The sequence below is a fragment of the Athene cunicularia genome (genome assembly GCF_003259725.1).
Source record: "Athene cunicularia isolate RWA chromosome 2 unlocalized genomic scaffold, athCun1 chr2_part1, whole genome shotgun sequence".
NCBI lineage: Eukaryota > Metazoa > Chordata > Aves > Strigiformes > Strigidae > Athene > Athene cunicularia.
In genome coordinates this window covers 84,611,713-84,634,209 of record NW_020799095.1, presented here as the reverse complement: position 1 = coordinate 84,634,209, position 22,497 = coordinate 84,611,713, and the positions used below count along the sequence as shown (strand labels likewise).

At 42.2% G+C, this 22,497-nt stretch overlaps 1 protein-coding gene across 7 annotated transcripts in view; it reads right to left on the bottom strand.

Moving 5' to 3' along the window:
- Window positions 1-22,497, bottom strand: part of LOC113476409 (poly(rC)-binding protein 3-like) — a 146,054-nt gene that overhangs the window by 4,386 nt on the left and 119,171 nt on the right. For 3 of the 7 annotated variants that reach the window (XM_026841963.1, XM_026841964.1, XM_026841969.1), the window contains 4 exons: window positions 17,789-17,845; window positions 17,227-17,302; window positions 15,380-15,432; window positions 5,545-5,714 (listed from right to left, as the gene is read on the bottom strand). In XM_026841963.1, the coding sequence (XP_026697764.1) occupies window positions 5,545-5,714; window positions 15,380-15,432; window positions 17,227-17,302; window positions 17,789-17,845 (356 nt within the window). Of the gene's footprint in view, window positions 1-3,768; window positions 4,316-5,544; window positions 5,715-15,379; window positions 15,433-17,226; window positions 17,303-17,788; window positions 17,846-22,497 lie in introns of those variants that run through there. The other 4 variants (XM_026841970.1, XM_026841965.1, XM_026841967.1 and 1 more) reach the window with 3 other exon arrangements.

The window sequence follows — 22,497 nt, the reverse complement described above, 5'->3', positions numbered from 1 at the left end:
TTTTTTTTTTCTTGTTGTCTCCCAATCATTTTAATTTAGCAGTTTTTCTCAGATCAGAAAGCTTAATTTGTTATACACAGCATACCAAAAAAAAAAAAAAAAAAAAAAAAAAAAAAGAGGTTGAGGGGGATTTGCTAGTTCATTTTACATATGAAAAAAGAAATCTAAGGAATGCAGGTAATGACAAAAGATGGAAAAAACAAAACTTAAAAGAAAACTTAAAATAACTATGAAGTTTACTCCCCAGCACTGATATGGTGTATTTAGCTTTTAAAAATTACAGTATTTTTGAAAGGGGGACGCGGGGGGTTTTGGTAATTTTTTCAATTTGTCAATTTTGTGACATAAATATTACCCTTTGTCATTTTGCTAGGATGAGAGGAGACTGAGCAATGATTTGCTGCTTCCATCTAAAGCATAAAGTTTTGGGGTTTTTTTGAAAGTTAGTTTTTCATTTCATTAACTGTGAGGTCAATGTGCATTTTTCATATAAAACAAACCCGATTAGCCAGTGTGTTCACTTCGTTTTGTACTTTCCCCAGACTTTTTAAAAATCACAACAAAATACTTATGCAATCTAATTATAAGGTAACATAAAAAGGAAAGCAGAAAAACACCTCGGCTTCCACAGCAGTGGTATCCTTTCTGAGCTCGTGGCAGTGGTTACAGTGAACATAAAAGAGCTTACCAGCTGACAGACAAGGTACTACATGGATACAACATACACACATCATCAGACAGACCCCACCAGCGTGAGGAAGTTCAGACTGACCCAATCTCCGAGCCCAAGGCAGTGACGGGCTCTTTGGAGGGTGTAGGTATCAAACCACCTTCACTCTAGTCTAACTCCACCCATCAGCAAGTGAGATGAGTTTGGTCAATGTACTTAGGCTTTTCTGTACATTTTTAGATACTAAAATACAGTAATTGCAAGGATTCATTTTTTTCAGATGACAAAACGTTTACCTAAATTCTTCCTTTATTGTTTGTTTGTTGCAGCTTGTGCACTGGCTTTTGGGTTGGCAAACCACCTCAATACTAACTTCAGGATGTATTTTGCATGTTACCAGCTGGGAGGTATGGTAGCCTAGCATACAAAGAGGACTATGGGTTAGAAAATCTTTGCTAGTTACAGTTATATATGTGTTAATTACATGTTTGGGGTTTCTTTCAGTAATTACTAACTTGTCAGGCTCCTGGGCTTTTTCCTGAGGTGAGCTGAGAAGCTGCAGCAGCTTTTCCCTCCCAGAGCCAAGTGCCAGCAAGTGACTGGCCGGCTGTGCAGAGGACCTGCACGGCGGAGGACCTGCTGCTTTCTTATCAAATCCCCTCAGACTCAGGGGACATTCCCAGCATAGGGTTTTGCTGGTCTGGGCTGGAGCTAGGCGCTAAGTGTGTGGGCTTAGAGAGCAGCTGTAGCCGAGCTGTGGGGTGGGAGGCGAGTGTGGTCACCCTGTTCCAGGCTTGGAAGAGCCTCCCTTTTCCTCACCTTAGACTTACATGCAGTTTTAGGAGTAACAGCCCTGTGTCTATTCACGGCCAGAGAAAGGCAACGGCCAGAAAGCCTGCTTGCTTTGCATGAGGGCAAGGATGCAAGTGATCAACCAGCTCTATATAAGGGAGGGGGATGTTGAACTAAAGCTTCCTGAAGCACTGCTGCTGACTGTGACTCTAAAGGATACCTGAAGCAGATCTGAGCTAGGGAGGGAAGTGGCAAAGAGGGAAACACTTGGGCACCAAGCTCCTCTCTTCCCCTCAAAAGAAAGAGGGCTCTTGGAGTATCAACTGCTCAGCTGCTTTTGCTGGGGAGTTGGAAGGCGCACTTTTGGTCTGAGGGGCTGGGAGAGGAGGAGGGTGAGTGGGTGAAATGCAGAGCTGTTTATGGGAGTAAAGCTTTGGGTTTCCTAACTGCAGTGTGTATCTGTCCCCATGGATGAGCAGCTCGGAATTTTTCTAACCCTTGCAGCAGAGTTGCTCTTTGCAGAGAGGAGAGCATCCTTGTGCTGCTAGCCACGCTACTCACAATTTACTCGCACAGCAGGATTTACATTAAGAATATTGAATCAGGGAATCTGAACTCCAGTGTACACACTCGACTTGGGTTGTAGGAGTTACATCTACATCTTTGTAGATTTTGAAAAACTCAGTTTATGCAGTTGGATTTTTTAGTATTTTTAACTCAGCATTATTCTGGGAGGGGGGCATACAGAAAGAGAATGCAGAGTTCAATGTTTCGGTGGCTTCAAATTTGACTACCTTGCTACTGATAGGGGGGGGTGTTTGAGTCTGAGCTTTGTCCTGCACCAGTAGGGAGAATAGGTCCCACAGGCTAAATGCTGGTGTTGGTAGCAGCCATTCGAACTCCCAGTTTCTGCTGTACTAGCACAGGTACAATTAAAGCAATAATTTGCTCTGCTTCACATTTATTACTGGTGGTAATACGTAAGGTAAAGTATGTCAGGTTAGCTAACAGCTGTCCTGTGACAGCGGGGAGTTTCCCAAACCAACTGTAGATGCAACAAAATTGAATGTGAAAGCAGATGAGGCAGCCTTCATACAAAATCTCATGGTGCCAATTTTACACTGTCCCTTTGAAGACCTACGCTTTATAAACACACACCCCAATGTCCACATCCTGCATTACACAAAAGTGGTGAAAGGAATAAAGCTCGAGTGTGGCTCTGGTGGTCCTGTTAGCTCTGTGAATGAACCTCTCGTCAAAATGGCAGTAAAATAATATCTTCAGGAAACTGCTCTTCAACAGGAGCAAGTGCTGCTGGCTACAATTCATTTATAATCCAAAGTCAAACATTGCACAGGAAACTTAGACTGTGGTTCTTTCTTAATAAAAGCTAGAAGATGGAATTGGATAATGAAAATCCAGTTACTACAGTGGAGACCAGTTAAGAGAGAAGATTTTACAGGAGAAGACGCTTCTATTGCAAACAAGCTAGGACACATTCTACTCATACAGAGGTCAGTACTCGGATAACCAATACAGAATCAAAACAATACTTTAGAAATATTTAAAATCTCTGTTTTGGTATTGTATCAACATACTTATATATCTATAATTTAGAGGATATTATGTACATATTTGACACCAGATTGCAATAAAAGTCTTAAAACAGTTTGATAAATTATTCTATAGATGCTACTTTGGTTGAAGGATAGTTTAAAGATACACACAGAACATCGCAGGAACACTGTGGATAGATTTATTTTTTACATCCTATGCTGCTTTAAGACATTGATTTATGCAGAAATACTGGCCCTGGAAACCAAGTCCACAAGAATGAGAGATCTTGTGGGGGAGAGGAAAAAAAAAAAAAAGTCCACCTTACCCTGAATTGTCATATGGCTTTTAGTTATTAGAATTATTATTTTGACATACCAGACTATACCTTGGGCAGTCTAGGAACTGTAGTCAGCTCTTCCCCAACACTTTATTTCATGCCAATATCTTTGAAAGAGATGCCAGTACTTGTGGCAGGTTTAGGACTGACAAACACTGAAACTGGTTCCCAGAACGCACCGGCCGTGGCAGCCTAGATCTGCCTCACAGAAACCTGCCCAAACACCTAAACCCCAGCTAGAGCAGACCTCCCTCTTGCCTGAAAGTTTCTTGGTTCTTCCTCCAGTGCAACTGCAAACTAGCATTTCTGCTGTGGTGGCACCTAACTGGACAAGAATCTCTCTTGTGAAAGGAGAAATCTGGAACAGTGTCACTTATTTTAAAATGAAAAAGCCACCTTAATGTCCTATGTTACCTTAGAGCTTAATTTATTATACATTACTTTAAGAGTCTTCATTTACAAATGAACTCACTTCATCTAAATACAGTTTCAATACATGATACATAATAATATATGATGGTTTATTGTAGATGATGATAACAAATGACTTCTATCTAGAAATTCAACAGGAAGAAATAAATTGTTTCTGGTTTCACAGGGTATAGATAGAGTATCCGTGGTATATGACTGCTGAGAAGTTTTCTTCTTTGCAAAAGTATTAAAAGACCTCATATATATCCCATTCCATCAAAAGAATCATTAAACAGTAATAAACAGAAGTGTGAGAGTTCACAGGTTTTTCTAAAGTGAGTCAAACAGAGGTTTGTTCACTAGAGTTTCTGTCTCTGGTGAGCAGCTCACTGCAACTCCATTAATAAGAAGTGCATTATTTTATTTGCATGCTTTAGCTGTCTTGAAGATCTTAAATTGTTATCTTCTGAGATCCAGATGCATGCCATATGGTGTTTGTGCAACTAAAAATGAAGGGGTCTATTCTCGTCTCGATGTGTGGGGAATCCCTGAACACCAAGAGAAGAACATATCCTTAAGGGTTAAAGGAGGGAACACATTTTTATTTGTTACAGGGCTTACGGAAATGACTTCTACTTGCTACAAAGAATATAAATCAAAAGAGCTGTAGGTTGTAGGCTTATCTTAGGTTTCACGATGCCACCCCTCAATATATCCTTCCCTAGGAAAATATTTTCAAACTGAGTTATAAAAAGTAATACTTTTTGTTTGCTGTAACACAGAGCTGCACAAACATCCTTTTCCTCCATTGAGACATTTACAGTGGCTTGTAGTGGTGCACTACAGAACCAGGCTGGAGAGGAGGTAGACCTGCTAAGACTGCAGTCCCCCCAAATAAATCACACACTTTCTACTATCTTAACAGCAAACATAGTTAAACACAAAGATTGATTCAGATCACAGTATTTTTCAGGGGACAAAGAAAAAAAAAAAAAAGGCAGTAAAATACATAGATACTCCCCTTCCCCACAATATATTGCCTCAGACCACCATTTACAAGTAGATCTATGAGACAGCACTATATCCATTGCACTTTCTTCTCAGGATAATTGCAAATAAAGGTGGGATCAATTTAATATTTTTCTAAATAATCATATCAAAACTGATAGAGACTTAAGCCATCGCAATGCTTAGCTAAAGAGCCAGTGCCTTCATTAATTCTGGCACTGAGAAGTGGAGAAACAGATAGTCTCACCCCATCTCATTAGGAAATGCTTTTTACAAATTTGTGATGCTCTCTCTGAAAAAATAAATCCTGTGCCTCTTTTAGCAACCAAATGTCATTTTAATATCAACTCTGAGTGGCAATTTCCAGTTAGCAAATTAAATCTGTTTTGCAATCTGTTTCACTATATTTGCCATTTAGGACAGTAAAACGGGTCTGTACAAAGTATTTTCTTCTAAGGAATTTATGACTGTCATTTCATTTAATTTATCCGCCTATATTTTAGGTGGATGCTAATGTGAATATTCAGATTTTTCAGCTTTTGTCATTCAACATGTACCTGGAATTGCACCGGATTAAGCTCCTTTCCGTATAAACCAATAGCAAACACATGTTCTAATGATACAGATTTTACAAATCATTTAGAACTGAATAATACTATGCAAAATGGACACTGCGAAGCAACTTTCTGGATCTATCCAGGACAGACATTTGCTGGAGAGCAGACAGAGCAATCTCGCAGAAGCGTTATCACTTACAAAGCAAACTTACCTTGCATTAATGAGGTACTGTGCTAAGCTGATGTTTGCAGGGGATCCTGTGATTGTAACTTGTCGTTCTGCGGAGCCTTCTGTGGCATTAGCAATCTTGATCTGCGCTCCTGACATCTGCCTGATTTCATTTATCTTACTGCCTTGTCTGCCAATAATGCAGCCTATTAACTGGAGCGGGACAAAGATTGAGATTAGTGCCACAGACACAAGCAAAAACCACTTAACTGCAATTTGTAGTATTGCTAAAATATGGTTATGAAATGCTCAATATCAAAACAAAATATTTTTGCTGTGCTGTCTGGAAGGAATAACTAGAGCAGTCTATTGGCTCTGTGGTCTCTAAATCAAGTTGCACTGCTATGTGGTTATCAACTCAGTATCAAATTACTTAGCTGTCTTCGTGGCAGAAAACAACAGCGTGCTGTGGTGATGACAAATACAAAACACAGCCCGGCCCGATTTGTCAGTGGCATCAGCAAGCCAAGAACAGTAGCTGGAAGTCAGGTTGACCACCCAAAGCTGCCGCTGTGCAGCTCTGCACCCTTCCAGCATGCTGCTGGTCCTAGACCTCCCCGGGCACACGTGGTCCTCACTTGGCCAGATCCTGTGCTATTAAAGTCAGTGGGATTTACAGCTCTGTAAACTGCAGGCAGAAGCAGGTGTAGGATGAGACTGAAATTTGTCTGTGTTCCTTTACAGAAACTTATCAAAACTCATATTTCATGAATAAAACTGAGACTGAGTTTTGTGTATGTATCCCTAGATACTCTCAATTTTTCTGGTAAAATTTCATTGGTGTTATCTGTAATTGTTTTAAAGGTTGTTTAAATGCTTGTGGTGGAGTCACAAGCTTTTGGAAGCTGTGTGCAAGACTTCAAGAAAGCGTTCAGCAGTTGCACTGGGGTAAAGGAGTGTGATAGCTGTGCCAGGCTGTTGCTCCTCTGGCACACGGAGACCGCCAGAGCAAGTGGGCACCAAGCCAGCAGCTGAGGCTGAGAGTTTTGGCTCCTGTAAGGGTGAGAAGGGGGACTTTAGTTTTGTGTTAAGGAAGGATGGTTGCTGAGCAGCTCAGCCATGGCCAGAATGGGTAGAAAATGGAAACTCCACTCTTCAGGTCTATTGACACTGGGATGATGCTGCCAGTTTGGCAGAAAGATGTGCCGAAGTGCAGAGACTGCCTTCCCCTCCCACTTTTCCCACTGCTTCAGACCGTGATGTGTTACCTTTTCTGGTACTATAGTACTTGGAGTATCTTGCCAGAAACAGATTCACATTGTTGAGACATTTTATCAAAAGAAGAAAAAAACTCCTGCAACATAATCTTTGCTTCATGCTCAAGGACAAGAAAGAAGCCAAAACAGAGATCAAGCATAAGATCACCCATGAAGGAGAAAAATGGAATTTCAGGAAATGCACACAGGATTTCCAGTCCTATTCAAACAGCAGATCCTTATCCCAAGGATCTCTCTTAGTGTGTGATTGCATGTGCCAGTGCAGAGGACTATGTCCTCTGTTGGCTTTCACAGCCCAGAAAGCCAACTGTATCCTGGGCTGCATCAAGACAAGTGTGGCCAGCAGGTCAAGGGAGGGGATTCTCCCCCTCTACTTCACTCTCCCGAGACCCCACCTGCAGTGCTGTGTCCAGCCTTGGGGCCCCCAACAGAAGGACATGGACCTGTTGGAGCAGGTCCAGAGGAGGCCATGAAGATGTCCAGGGGGCTGGAGCACCTCCCCTGTGAGAACAGGCTGAGAGTTTTGGGGTTGTTCAGCCTGGAGAATAGAAGGCTCTAAGGAGACCTTATAGAGGGCTTCCAGTACTTAAAGGGGGCTACAGAAAAGATGGGGAGGGACTCTCTATCAGGGAGTGTAGAGATAAACCGAGGGTAACAGTTTTAAACTGAAAAAGGATAGATTTAGATTAGATGTAAGGAAGAAATTATAAGGGTGGTGAGACACTGGAAGAGGTTGCCCAGAGAGGCTGTGGCTGTCCCCTCCCTGGAAATGTTCAAGGCCAGGTTGGACGGGGCTTTGAGCAACCTGGGCTAGTGGAAGATGTCCCTGCCCATGGCAGGGGGGTTGGAAAGAACCTGTCTCTTGTGTGCATGAACATGCCTTCATATGCTAGCTGCCAGCACCACAGGGATCCCTCAGCGTCCACTTCCCATGCCTCAGTCTCACTGCCCTCCACAGTCTGCTGGTAGTGAAGGTGAAGCAGGAGAGAAGAGTGTCTATAGCGTAGGTGGTGGCACCAGTGCCAGCCAGTGGTGGGGAAAATAAAGGCAGTCCTACCAGAGCATCACTGTACAGCAAAGCTGGCAGCACTAGATCCACTCTTATCTGTTAAAACCTGGTGTCAGACTTCCGTAATTTTGTTCCCATGAAACATTTGCATGCCATACTGTAGCTGCAATGTACCCAAATCTGGTCAGAAGTGTTCACTACTTCACAAGCACAACAGAGCACAGGTCAGGGAAAAAGCTTTTGGTCATCTTTACTTGACTGTTAGGCAGAGTTGTTCCTCCAGATATCGGAGAGGCTTGAAATGGCCAACAGGAGTGGAGTATGTCAGTATTTCCTTCTGCTACAACCAGCATCTAACCATTTTTGAGATTATGATCTTGAAGCAAGTGGTGAAGAATCTGTCTGTTGTTACTGATGATCCTATGAAGGAGTGACCAGGATTTAGGCTCTGTGAAGCAGCTGTTATGGTGCCCGTCATGTCTTCAGATTCTTCTGATGTGCAGATCTGAATATGCTTCTGGCTGCTTTAATAATTATGTTGTGCCAACAGGAAAATGTGGACTGCACATATTCCCTCAGTCTATCCACAACAGAAGAGTGGAAATCTGATAAAATTCCATGGTGTAAAAACCATGCAAAAGTATATAAATATATATTATTTAGAAGAATTCCAAGCAGCCCAGTTTACAGGCACAGTTGTCATTGTGGCATTCAAAGCAGAGGAACTGTCTGGGACCACTGGTTCTTCAGGCACATTGTGAGATACGGTCTTACATGTCTGATTCACTGGCTCTGGGAAGGCACTTGCCGGGTCACTCAGGATGCTGCCACTTGTGTGCTGGGGGTTCTCCAATGAGGCTTGTAACCCAGGTGGGTTGGTACAAAGAACTGGAATCTCCTTGCTGACTTTGAGTTAGGTGGTGAGGATTCAGCAAACCAGCTGAGGATATTGGTATACAAGCATCTGGAAGCGAGGTCCAGTAACCTTTGGTCTGAAGCTCTCCAAAGCCACCCTTTGTTGCTGTGACAACGGGCTGCTTGAACATGCCCTGCAAGCCATGACATGACCTGCAGTTCATGCAGAATACACTTCTCCATTTGCCACACAGGAAGGACAGTAGTGATGGGGTACTTGGGCTCCCTCTGGGGTGCCTTTCCCATTATGTATTGCTTATGCTGAAATCTGTGCAGTATCTGAATATTCAAGACTGATTGGTTCTGGAAGAACTTCAAGGGACTGGTTTTCATCTACAAAGCTTTGATCAGTCAGACTATGGACATTTTGTTTTACATAAAAAGACATCCCCTGCCTTGCTTTGAGATGAAGCCATGTCAAATTGCATCCAAACACGTATCTCTCTTCAAGACTGACCTTCCTAATGCTGTCAGCTGCCTCCCACTGTCATTCTGTAGCTGGCTGTGTCACATGATTTGACAAGGCTATGTGTCCCACAAAAGCCCCACACCACAAAAGCAAGCTTCCCCAGACTTGGAAACCTGCTACCTTGCATGCGTGTTTCACAGACATGGGTTTGATGTTTTTTCAAGCTCAGCAGATGGAGTTAGGGAATGTGGAGAACAGTCAACATATAGTTGTTTTCAAGGACTTCAGGTGCTGCATTATTTTTGATGCTCACCTGCTTGCTCAACATACAGTGAGCCTTACTCCCACTTATGGAATAAATCAAGAGGAAAATCTTCAAAAAACAAGCAATAAAGCTGGCCCATGTGAAAGAGCAGCCAAACCTACTATATACTATACCAAGCCTACTATGCACTACAGTATAATACATATACTATAAAAATATATAATATACACATATGTACATAAAAACACACGCACACATAATATGTGTATGTATGTCTGCATGTATATATATATAGATATATTTAACTCTCTCAAGACTTGAGTGGAACAGCTCATATTAGATATGCACCTAGCCCAGCAGCCTGTTTCTGACTGGCAGTAGCAAAAATAAAGGATAAAAACAGTGTGAGATATAAAACAAAGTTGCCATTACTATCCCAAATCCCCACCTAAGGCTTACAGACTACCTGAACAGCAGCTGGTATCTCTGCCTTTATGATCAATAGTTCATGTGTCTGACAAACTTTTTTGAAGCCATTTCTCCTTCTTCTACCCAAGAAGGACCATAGCTGAGACCTGCAGAGCTTGCTCATATGTTGTGTATAAACATCACCATTTGTCTGTACACCTCAAAATTTCAGCTGATGTTCCCTCCCTCTTGGACTGTGAGCACCAGGAAAAAAATGCTTCACTTTCTCTACAGCACTTCTGATCTGTCTTCCCCTACATCAGTATACCTCATTTCTCCTCATGCCAAAAAACCCCAAACAAACCAATGCTAAAACAGGGATCCTACCTTTTGCCTTATTCTAAATTTACTTTGTCCTTTAGTAAAGTTCTGCTGGTACCAATGTAAGCAGGACTCAATCAGGAGTCTGGACTCTTAAAGGGTGGGACTGGAAGGTCTACTGTGATTACTCCTGCCCCAAACTCTTGATGCTGATGGTTTCTCTCAATACCCTATGCCATCACTGGTTCAGGTCTCTTCCATTTTTTTTCTTCCTTGCCCATAATGCTAAATAATATATGTTTTCCCATAATGCTAAAGTCACTGACAGAGCTTAATAATAATAGCTTCCTGCTGGGTGTTTCCTACAGGTTTGTTTCTCTACATCCCTCACACTGCGTCACTTCTGTGCAGCACTGGGAGCAATCAGACTTTCAGGTTTTGGTTTATTATCCAAGTCAAATGCTGTGGAGAATTGCTTGTCACAGGAAGTGGCATGGAGCTCACTTTCTTTTTAAATACTGGTAAAAAAAATCAGATTACTTTTTTATAACGAATGTAGTGCCGGTAAAAAAGGGCCAAGTAGCCTCTGCAACTTCATATCTGCTGTCCGGAGCAGAGGGGCTGACCATACCTGTCCCCAGGTGTACGTGCTTCCCCTTGGTTCCCCGCTGCAGAGCAAGTCCATTGGCTTTGGCAAAGCCTCTGCATTAGTTGAGCGAGCAGCTGCTATCATGAAGGAGACTCTTCAATTGCTTTTCATAAAGCTACAGGCTTTCTTCGTTCCAGGTTTAGGTTGGTTTGGGTTTTTTCAGTTAGAAATCCTAGGTTAGAAATTCTCTATAGGAAGAAACAGTCTCCTGAGGTATGATTACAGTTCTTTACAGACTTACTGCAGGGCCTGGAAAGAGATGTTTAAATACTCTGTGTCTCTTAAAAACAATAATGATAATAATTAACTTCACTTTCCTTGCCAGGATAATGCAAAATCTGGACTATAATAATTTCACAGGCTTTGCAAGAAAGCATACAAAAAACTGAGAAAACATGTTCAGAAATGAGCCTTCTTATTACTTGTTTTGTAACCCGAATGACTGCAGATTTGTGTGCGTTTCTGTTTATTGAGGGCCCTCCCTAAAGTGAGCAGCAGGTGGTTCTGGGGGGATTACTTTTAATGCTAAACAGTGCCTTGTCTCACAAATGGTCTCACTTCAATTCTGATGGATATTAAGTCTGCAAAATCTTTTTACTGATTCTTGACCTCACCTGGATAGGTCTACTTGAGGAATCAAATGCCATTTTCTTAGATCAAGGGGAGACAATGTGCAAACATAAAAAATGATTTATTTTTTTTTTCTTGCTAATGCATCCTTTTAAACACCGCTAATTGACAGAATCTGGTTAATTCTGTATTTTTGCTCTGGACATTGCTTCTCTATTACATGAGAGACTTTCAGCAGTAAGATAAATTTATTGAAGTTGAATCCACGGGTCCCTTGCCTTCCATAGAAATGCTTTGATTTACACTACTGCAGGACCTTTCCTAGCATATCTTGCATGGATTATTAAGTTTTGGACTAACCATTGCTTTTAAACCCTCTCATACAACTGGAAAGTTTCTGAGCCAGGGATGGACTTAGCCAGCACCTTGGTTTTGTAAGAAGATGGCACGTGTTCTCAGGACTTTTCTGGGAGAGGGCTGTAGGGAGGGTGAGGTGCACTTTCCCTGTAACATGTGGATGGTGGCTGACCTTGCTGGAAGTCACAGCTAGGGTTGGACACAGCTCTCATGTTCTCCTTAAGGGTTTGTGCTGATTCTCCCTACTGCAGGTAATGGCTTGGGGATCTGCAAAGCTCAGCCTCCCCAGCAACCACTGGTGGAAGAGGCAGTGCCATGTGGACCTCCCTGAAGCATCACATGGAGCTGATGCTGGATCTCACTGTTGGGTGCTCTGAGAGCACATGTGCGTTCCCCTCTGTTGTTTGCAGGGAAGCACTTTTGGCTCCATGGGAAAATAAAAGCAGTTCTTCAGTATGCCATTTCCAAATTGGATGGATTTAAATTTCTTTTTCTACGGAGTATTGATCAGTTTTATAGCTTTCTTAAAATGTTCTTGGTGCTTTCTGAGGGGGAAGTTGTTTTCCAGTTACTTGCCTCTGCCTGTCTCTCCCACATTGCGCAAAATATGCGCAATTTTTAATGAGACAGGGTTTTTTTTAATTATTGGTTTGTTCTTTTGCTCTCAATAGACATTTTAGGGGATTGGAACATGAAATCTTAAGACATCTATTATCTGTGTCTAATCAGCTACAACCACGGATACCATCCCTTCCGTTCCCTTAAGGACCTGCCACTGTTAAAGACACTTCATTCCGGGATTTATGTGAAACGCACCTATATTGTGTAACTTGGGCAGCAGCGGAAGGCCAAACAAGATCACAGCAAGGAAAGAAAGGCAATCAAATGCTCCTGTAAGAGGATTTGATGAGGAAAAGGAGATACTAGATAAGGATCAAAGTGACTTCTGAGAAGGACCTGGAGAAATGTCATCTGTGTTCTCTTTCTGGAGATACCCAGAAGTTACGAGAAAACCTAGAAAGGCAAATCTTCTGAATTCATTATTTGGAGAGGAAGACTCGCTTTTAACATGTGGAAAATAACTTTCTGTAAAATGTATTTCTTTGTTCTCCAGTATCTCTTTGATATTGAGAAACGGGTTAGTTGCAATTATCAGCATACTGTACAAAGAAAGCAGCATGTTGTTACGGGAACTATTAATAACAGGAGAAAAATTTCTGTCACTGCCTTAATGCCAGAGGAAGTGAAGAAAATTTATTTTTATATGAAAATATGCAAACTGTAAATGTCTATTAATATCTTCTTTTGGTACACTAGGCCAAAGTCGGAGCGCCTTATTCTCCTGACAGATATCTGATTTTGCTCCATCAGATTCTTACCAAGGCTTTGGCTTTATGTGCTTATCATTATTTTGGTTTTAAAAAATAAGTGTAGCACGTGTAAATACACTGACTTCTCTGGTAGCTGCAGAGCATGTAGATATTTGCAAGTCTCGTGCTCTTCTCATGCATGATGGACTTTTGCACACGTAGCACCTATGATAAGAAAGCTGGGGGACTCATGCAGCACAGGGGATCCCTGAAGTCGGGGCAGGCAGGAGACTGGCCATGTGCAGCCTCAGGGCTGCAACACAGCCCTGTGCCAGGGTCTGCAGCTTCCCTCACCTTCAACCAGATAAATAATCACTCTACTCCACTGACTGCCTATCAAAACTGGACTAGGAGATGCTTACTGGGAAAGCGAAGTCGAATTACCCATGCAGGCTTTGCTGAACTGCTGTTGCCTCTCCTATCGTGACTTCCCTCTGTGCACAGCATCTGACTGACGGGGCACCAAAGAAGTGTGGGTGCTGGTGCTTCCTACCCAGCTCCTCTTGGCCCCATGTCCCTCTGTCTCCCTTATCTCCTCATTCTTGGCACTGGGCTGCCTGGAGAGCAGCCTTGCTGCAGCGGTGGGACATGGGACACCACTACGCACGGTTTTGCTGGGAGACCCCAGGGAGGGTACCCTCTTGCTGCTGCAGCCCAAGGCCAGGCTGGTGGGGCACTGCTGCCAGCCCAGAGCACCGGCAGAGTGAACGCCTTGGGAAGACACAGGAGGAAACTTGTTTTCCCCTTGAAAAATTCCCAGGCAGCCCCCGATGCCCGATGAGACACGAGAGCCCTTCCTATCCGCCACGCCAGCACCGTGCACATGCACACGCACACATGTAGTGCCTGTGGGCAGCCCTAATGCCTTTCAGTCCTTTAATGCACACCTTGACACCATACAAACACCAGAACTCCCTTTCACCACCTGTAGAGCCCCTGCAGGCTGTTTCTAAGCCTGACCCCATTTTGGCCTTGGTTTTGCTCCTTGTGCAACAACAACAAGACATGCACTGCATAGGCAGAAAAATCTTCAATTAGACACAGTGCATGGATGTGTGTTTGCTTTTCAGAGGATAGTGCTGAGCTGGGGCATTTCATACCTCCTAGATGAGAAATTGATGGGGTTTTTTAATTTTCTACTGCACTACAGGACACAAGGCCAACTTTCAGCCTCTCCTTCTCAGTTATGAGCCCTGAGAGAAGTCAGAAGAGTGACCTTGGATTTATATCACTGATGGCAAGAACATCTGCCTGAAAGTGAGATTAAAAAATTTGCACTGTAAGGATAACCAGGGTGCTCCCATAAAATTCTCAACATACAATAAATTGGGTTGTAAAGCAGGTACTAATAAATCAGCAGGGCATTTTTTAAGTAACAGCTTACAAAATCACAGCACTCACACCTTTGCTTCTTTGTTATTCTGGCTTTTTTACTTACTGTAAATCATTGCCACTGAGTTTAATAGGGCTTACACAATATTGTAAGTATCTCTTAAGTAATATAATTGCTATTTGTGATCCCACTCATGCTTGAAAGCTTTTTTTACTGGAGGGGAAATCTTCAATTTTCCAAGTGACTCATTTGTAATGAAAACTGAAAAAAAACCCCTGTTTGCAATGAAAGTGAATAAAACAGGAAGGCATTTTTATATGACATGCAGTGTATCAGTTGGGCATTTTGAGTAGCTGTTTTAAGGTTCAGCACCATATTGCTCATGGAGATTGGGTCTGTTGATCACAGCTGGTCCAGAGTTGCTGGAGCAGGAATGTTTCTGGCCCTTGTTTTTCAAATAAACCCTTATATTGCACCTTTACATAACTGAAGTAGCTTTTTTGCTCAGGAAAAATGCCAGCTCGGGTAAGCATGGGGTGCAGCGGATACCGGCAAGGCATAAGCAGTTGCAGCGCAAGCTCTCCATTCCCTGGCACGGAACACACCAGCCCAACACACAGCTGCATGTGTGTTTAGCCCTTCTGCTGAGACTGTCTGTGCTAGTGTCACCTGAGAGATGAATTTTGATAACTCATCTAAGTCCACTCTAAGCAGCAGGCACCCAGGCTTTAACGAAGGTGGTGAAGCACCACGGCACTGGCACCGTTGTGCAACCAAACCAGCATTGCTGGAGACCTGACATGAGAGGGGATAGTCACTTCTGCTGCTTCTGTCCAGCATTTCACTAACCCCTAATACCCCCCTCCCCAACGGACTGAATGCCGTACAGTTTATTCAGGGGACTAGTGTTTACAAATCAGCCAAAGAGGTTTCCCCTCCAGTAGAGGCAGGGGAGCGAGAGAAGAGAAAGTGATACTGACTATTGGTCCACTTACATCATTGGGAATAGTAAGTTCATGGGAACTGGTTGGAGTAGTGGCATCCAGTCCTATTCAGGGGACAGAGGGAAAATGTTACGCCAGTTGTTTGCAAGAAGGGCATGACACAACAAATGATATTTTAAAGAAGGAAAAAAAAAAAAAAAAAAAAAAAAAAAGAGAGGAGCAAAGAAAAACAGAAAACTGCTAGTGAAACAGAAAAGAAAGCAAAAGGTGCAAAACTCAGAGGGCTGAACTAATTTTAAACGAGTCTTATTTTAATTAACCTTTAACCCACCAAAGCAACAAATGTCACATGAGATTCCGCAGGGTCACAAAAAGCTTCTAGAAAATGAAGTGTTTCTGCTAAAAATAGTCTCTCAAGCTTGTTCTAAACACATTGATTAAGAAATTAATGGATGGCTGAAATTTGACCTGTCTACCAGGAGTTCTAGAACACGGAAAATGAAAGTGGAAGTCAAATGAACAATTAGCAGAACAAAATACAGAGATATGACAAAGAAAAATTAATAAATTAAAATAAGGATGAAGAAATTAACCTAGGAAAATTTGGAAATTTTATGTGGGATTAGTTGATGAAGAAATGTTGGGAAGGGTAATTTTGGAAGGGAAATGTACAAAATACTCTAAGCTGCATACATTTGTTTGTAAATTGGGTGGACAAAAGGAAAATGCTCAGGAAAAATGGAATTACTGCTCTAACACACAGTAACATTACAGAAACGTACATCTCGCAAGTATAACCAGGAAAAGATTAAGGAGCAGCATGTTAATGACAAGAATAAGGAAAATATAAAGCTAGGAAAGGCATTTTAGTATTATTTGTAGATATTTTATCAGATACATCATGAAGAAACAAAAGTATATTTTAGATGCCATGTGTCTTTCCTTTTCTCTTCTTTTGGTGTTTATTTATTATTATCTGTAAAGACATGCCAAAAGAAGTCATTTCCAACTAGAAAAGATGGAAAAGAAATACAAAAAAGTGACTCACCTACATTTTACTTGTTTACATTCAATTAAGGCTTGCATATGCTTATTTCACATTGAACAGAAAACAGTCAAATTGCTCACAGAATTTGATGTATGTGATAAAATGTTATTTGGCATACAAAGCATGTACCAGTACACTTGTACTTCTGTTTTGTGAAGTTTTCAGATGCCAAGTGTGTATGTAGTGAGTACAGTAAAAATTATTTATTGCAGTGTCAACTGACTTCTCACTCCTGAATCAAGAATTCAGCTTCAGCTTTAGTACATATGGGCCAAATTTGCTGTCCTTAATTTAACTAAATTTCCATTGTATTTTGTAGCTATATGTGCATATCTATTAGGAAGAGAGGCACTTGTCCCAGCAGTGATGATTACAGATGCTCTTAAGATATTTGACTCTACAAGGAATTCGAGTTTCAGCATGCTGTAATTTCTTTAATCAGTATTTCTGTACCATGATTACATACTGTTTTGCTATGTTTGCTTCTTTCTGAACCAGGTCACCAAGCTGGAAACTTGACAAGAAACATGCCCAAGTATGTCACTCAGGACCGACTGGTACATACTGTATGGTCCATAATAACTTTACGAGGACTGAACAAAAGAAACTCAGGGCTTTTAGCCAATGGCACAAATGAAGCAGTTTTGATTAATAAATGTAACAAACAAAGCACATTTTAGTAATGATGAAAGGAACTCTAACAGAGGTACGGGAGGGGAGAACAGAGATTAATGTGTAAAACAGAAGGATCACTGGTCATTGACCACATTTATTAATAAAATGATGTAATGACCACGGGAAACAAAGCTGTTAAGAAGAAGGACATCCCCAGGGGGTCATGGGTACGTACCAGGGAAACCAGGGGTGGTCTGCCCAAGGGGAGTAAAGGGGGGATGCTGCATAGCCAACTGGTGAAGCTTGGTCAACTGCAGGGCAGGATGGGAAATTAGAACTAACCAATCAAATGGAATTATTTCAGAGCAGAGAAACCATCTTACATGTTCTAAAACTGGATTAATTAAAATTATATCGAACAAAAAATAAAAGGTTTAATCATTCATTCTAATCTACTGTAGAGGAAAAAAAAACCCGAAGTGGTTATAAATGACATCTCCACTGTTATTACATGTAATGGCTATTGTTAATATTAACTAATTACTGTAGAATTACATATTAAAAGAACTCAAATATATCACATGCAAAAAAAGACCAAGATAACTGTCATTTGTTCCTGGGCCATTGTACTTTCTAGCAATTATTACACAAGGTAAGAGATGTAGCTGAGCTAACACTTGGCTATACGTTGTTGTTTAGGAAAGGTGTCCTTAGGTCACGTCTTTATTGCTAACTGTAGAAAGCCAATGTTGCCCAGAACAAATAAGAGGGAGAGGAAGAAAAGGGGAGTAATTTACATGCACTGGACTCACGTCTGGATGAGGGATGGCATACTGCCCCTGAATCGTGAACGCCTGAAAACAACAAGCACAGTTAAGACACAGTCAGTCCAGTGGGACAAGCAACATTCCTGTTCTCATCAGAAAACCCCCTCCTGGCTCCCCAGGCAAATGCCACCCGCACCGCTTTCAATGCTGAGTGAAGCTTAATTGTCTTGTGCTGCTTGATAACATTTGGCACAGTATGGACAGGTCTCTGGCGGGCTGCCCACACACCCCTTGCAAAGCAACGAATGCTAAATTCCACTGCCTGAGCAGTGATGACCTTGGTCCTCAGGACCTCTCTTTAGTCCAGCTCCATCTGCAGAGAGCAGAGCTGAGGGGTTGAGGAGGGTCGAGGAGCATGGGGGTGGCCACTTCCCCTCCCCGCTGTCGCAACCAACCAGTACCACCAATGCAGGCAGGGAGATGCTGATGCCAAAGCAGTAAGGCAGGCAGCGAGGATGGGGCAGACCTGCCCAGGGGACGCCCTGCTCTGCCATCCAGCTCCTGACTGCTGCGTGCAGGGACACATGCCAGCCGGCTCTGAGCCACCTCGTCTGGCCACCGACAGCCACAGATGCTAAGTGCCAGCAAACGTGTGCCCCAGTGCACCCCATGGAGCTCATGCCCCAGGCTGACATGCCAGCGGGTACAAGAGCACATGTGCTGGATGGCAGCCTGTCCTGCAGTGCCTGGGCATGGGGCCAGTGTGCCAGTTTGGAGATAGGAACATGATGGAGACCCCTAGTGTGGTAATCTTATCTCCCACAAGGGGTCAAATATCCCCCCTCCAAATCCAGCCTCTGCACCACAAGAGCAGTGCAAGGAGTGTAGTTTCTGGCATCACTTCTGGCAGTACTGGAGTGAGGTGGGGGAGGCAAAAAACGGCTGTGAGCAAGGAGGGATACAGTGACATGCCTGGCACCAGTTAGCACAGCTCTTTGTCTCTCCTGCTGGCTCTGTTCAATGCTCTGTAATGGCCTACAAAGAAAAAACTATAGAGAGTTTATAATTTTCTATTATATCCTGTAGGGCTTTTCTGAAAGGAACGGCATGTCAGAAAAATTTTAATGTGCTTGCGCTTAGTCAGGCGGGAAAGCAGAACGACAAATTATAATGTATAAATATTTGTAGTGGGAGAATTATAAACAGCAACAGAGCTGATTAGCTTAGTTTTCAAAATGCTTATTTGACAAAAAGCCTTTTAGAAGTAATGAATCCTCTGCAAATGATAAAACAATTCATTTAATGGAGTTTGGATATTAAAACCTTTAATGCCTCAACTGCCTGATGCTCATTTCTGCAGCAGAATTTCCCTTCTGGAGAAGAAATATTTCATTTAGTTTTTAAATTAGTTATAAAGCAAGGCTGCAATCCAGCAAACGTTATTCACGTGAGCAGTATTCAGGCAGAAATGTGTATGACTGGGCTCAATAGGATGCTCACGGGCAAACGTATCACGTGCATCTATGAGGGATGGTTGTTACTGATGGTTTATAAATGGCAAGAAAAGGTTCCAGTCCACCAAAACAGGTGATTACTGACATCAGTGGGTCTTAAGCAAGCACGTATTCATGTAAGCAAAGCGTGCGTTTCAGTGTTTTACCAAATGAGGACAGTCTTAGGGAGATGTTACTCTGCTTTGCTGAGTTGGGGCTCTGGGCATAGTCAAGCACAGGAGCAGTCTCAGGGAGGTTATAGCTGGAAACAGCACAGGCATTTCAGTCCATGAGCAAATAGTGGGTCTGGAAGCCATGCTTTGGTCTCAGAGCCTCTGTACTGGATCACAAGTGTCCCTCCTAATCTTGGCTTTACTTCAAACCCATCTGAGAGAACACCTTTTACATGGGTGCTTCCTAAGCAGTGGTCTGCAAACTATCAAGAAACCACCGCAAAAAAAATCACCAGCAAACATAATAGAAGTCATCCCTTTCCTCAACACTCCGCTCCCTCATACTTCCATGTATACATATGAAGAAGCAAACCAAGTGGAGAAATAACAAAAATAAGGAATACTCAGAGCTCAGACTAGCTTTTATTTGGTTGTCAATGAAAACCATCAAAGCAGCAAGGACAAGATGGGTCTTGAATTTTCCTTCCCAGTTTAAAAAAAAAAAAAAAAAAGCTCTTCATTTCTTAGGCTCCCAAAAGGTAATTTGAGTGATTTAGGCTGAGTAAAAACTGATTTTGACTGCTTTATCCCTTGACAGAGGAACTGTGCCCTTCTGTGGTTGAGGTGTACTAAGTACAAGCCTGGTAGAGACTACTGAAACATCTGTACTGTAATGTTTCACTAAGGACAGAGCTATAGGTCTGCTTCCATCAAAGTCAAGGGCAACTTGCCTACTGATGTACTGACATTAGTAACAGCAGGAATGACCTGGTCTACAAATCTTCCTCAGTTTAAACCATAAAACTGCTAGGAGACATAAAGCAAAGCCATACCCTGTGAGTATCCATCTAAACAGCAATGTAGCACAGTGGGTAGAAATTTCTGAATTGTTTCCATAAGGCAGGAGTGCTGGATTTACATTTTTTTTAACCACTGCATATGCAATACTTTGGTAACAGACAGAGCAGGGCAGGACAGTGTTCAGCTTCGTTTTAGTTCTGTCATGCAATAGAGTATCGAAGAAGCACAAGAGAATTAAAAGCAAAAGAACCCTAACTTGTTAAGGAAAACTAGAAATTTGATTTTGCTAGTGTTGCTTGATATGCAAGCATTAAACAAACCAAAGCCTTTCAAGATAGCCATGATATAATCAAGAATGGAAAAATAATTTCTGATAGGTACCCAAAAGGTTAGATGGAATTAATACTCCTGACAAAATTTCATTTTCAGTATTATTTATGAAACCTGCTTAAAGTGTCTTTCCATACTGACACCCAAACACACCTTAAGCATTTTCTTAAAAAGTCTGCTTAGTCAGAGCACAGAAATTCAAATCACACAGAAAGTCTTTGTCTTACATTCTTTCTCACATCAACAAGGTTGCATTAGAAAAGTGAGAACACTATTTTAACTGATAAAACTGAAGATGACAAGAGCTATTAGCCCTTAAAATAGGATAGTTTAAATTATTTATACAAACTGCTCAGAGCACTTTTGCAATCACTTACAATACTCTTGAGTAATCATACACAGACAGTCTTAGAAGGTAGTGGTAATTATAATACTGTTAACATGGGCTGCTACATATATACACAAGCATTTCTTAAAGGAAAGCACTGCAGTGTAAACATATATATGTAGTAAATTATTCTGAACTTTCAGTCATAGACCAATTTCTGGCTTTAAATTTCAATTCAACTTTGGTCACTAAGGAAGCAGATTTCTTATTCTGAAGACAGTTAACTAAGAGTAGTAGGCTTGAACACCAGGAACTGAAAGCTACTCCAGCCAGATTATGAAAAATTGGACATATATCACAGTGTATCATTACAGAGCAGAAGGTAAAACTCTGAGACAAAAATTCAGAGAAAGCTCATTACAAGGGCCTGTCAGAAGCAATGGCGCTTTGGTGTATGCTTGACATGTGCAGGAGCTTCCTTATGAACGGGCAGATTGTGGTGGTGCAGGTTGTCATACCACCAACAATACCAGCAGCACCTTGTGCCCTCTACCCCACCAGGAACCCCGTGTTCAGCTTCTCATATGACCTCCAAATTGGCTACTGGGGTGAGAAGTGGTCTCTAGGGCTGTAGACACAGCAGCCCACACCCCACAGCCCATGGCATGGTGATGACCTGGGTTGGGATAAATGGGATGGGTGGTGGGACCTGCCTGCAGATGTTCCACCATGCAGGTGAGTGGCTCTTCCCACTTGATAACTACTTAAAAAGAGTCCTTGATGTCATCTTGCGGAAAAGATTTGGCTGGATGGGGGCGTCTAACTGCCAGAGAGGCTTCACAGAAGTGAATCCTGAGTAAAGAGATGGCTACCTTCCTCTAGGCTAGACTGAAAAGATCAGTTTCTAATGGAGTTGGGCAGGGCTTGTAGCACCTCATTCCTCCACCACTGCGCATATCTGGGCAGTGCTGCTCTCTGTGTAGCCTGTTGGCTACATTAAGACCCCTTGTGAGCCTCCTATGGTGTTTTTAGGGTACGTATCAGCTGTATTCATTGATGGCTCATCAGTTACTAAAACTACATTGCCCCTGCAACGGATGATGGCAGAACAAATTCCTACCATGTCTCAGTGGCACGTTGCAGGACCATTTCAGAGCATTATCAAAAGACAAGGAAGAGCCACGTTGCACATGGGGTTTTAAAGGCAGATGAGAACCCGGATTTATATAGCTTAAGATGAAGGGGGAAATCGTCAAAAATTCACTATATAAAACAAAACAGGAATGCTGTTGCATGCCATGGTTGGGAATGTCTACACTTGCGTGTATGTATGTCCTGAGGGACTACAAGCAGCAGAAATAATATGTGTGTATATTTTTACTGCAAAATGTACTATTTTGTCCTAAAAAATATGAAATCTATGAGAGAAAGATTATGCCTTTCATGAGCAGAGATATCCTGCTGTTTGATCTCCTCTGAAAACTGGTAAAACTGCTTATACTGTTAGTGAAGCTGCAAGGTAAAAGTGAAAAAAAAAACCCCTACAATAAGCAGCTTTGTCCCATTCAGGGAGCATCCGATTTGGACAGCTCTCAATTCGCAAGAGGGTAAACT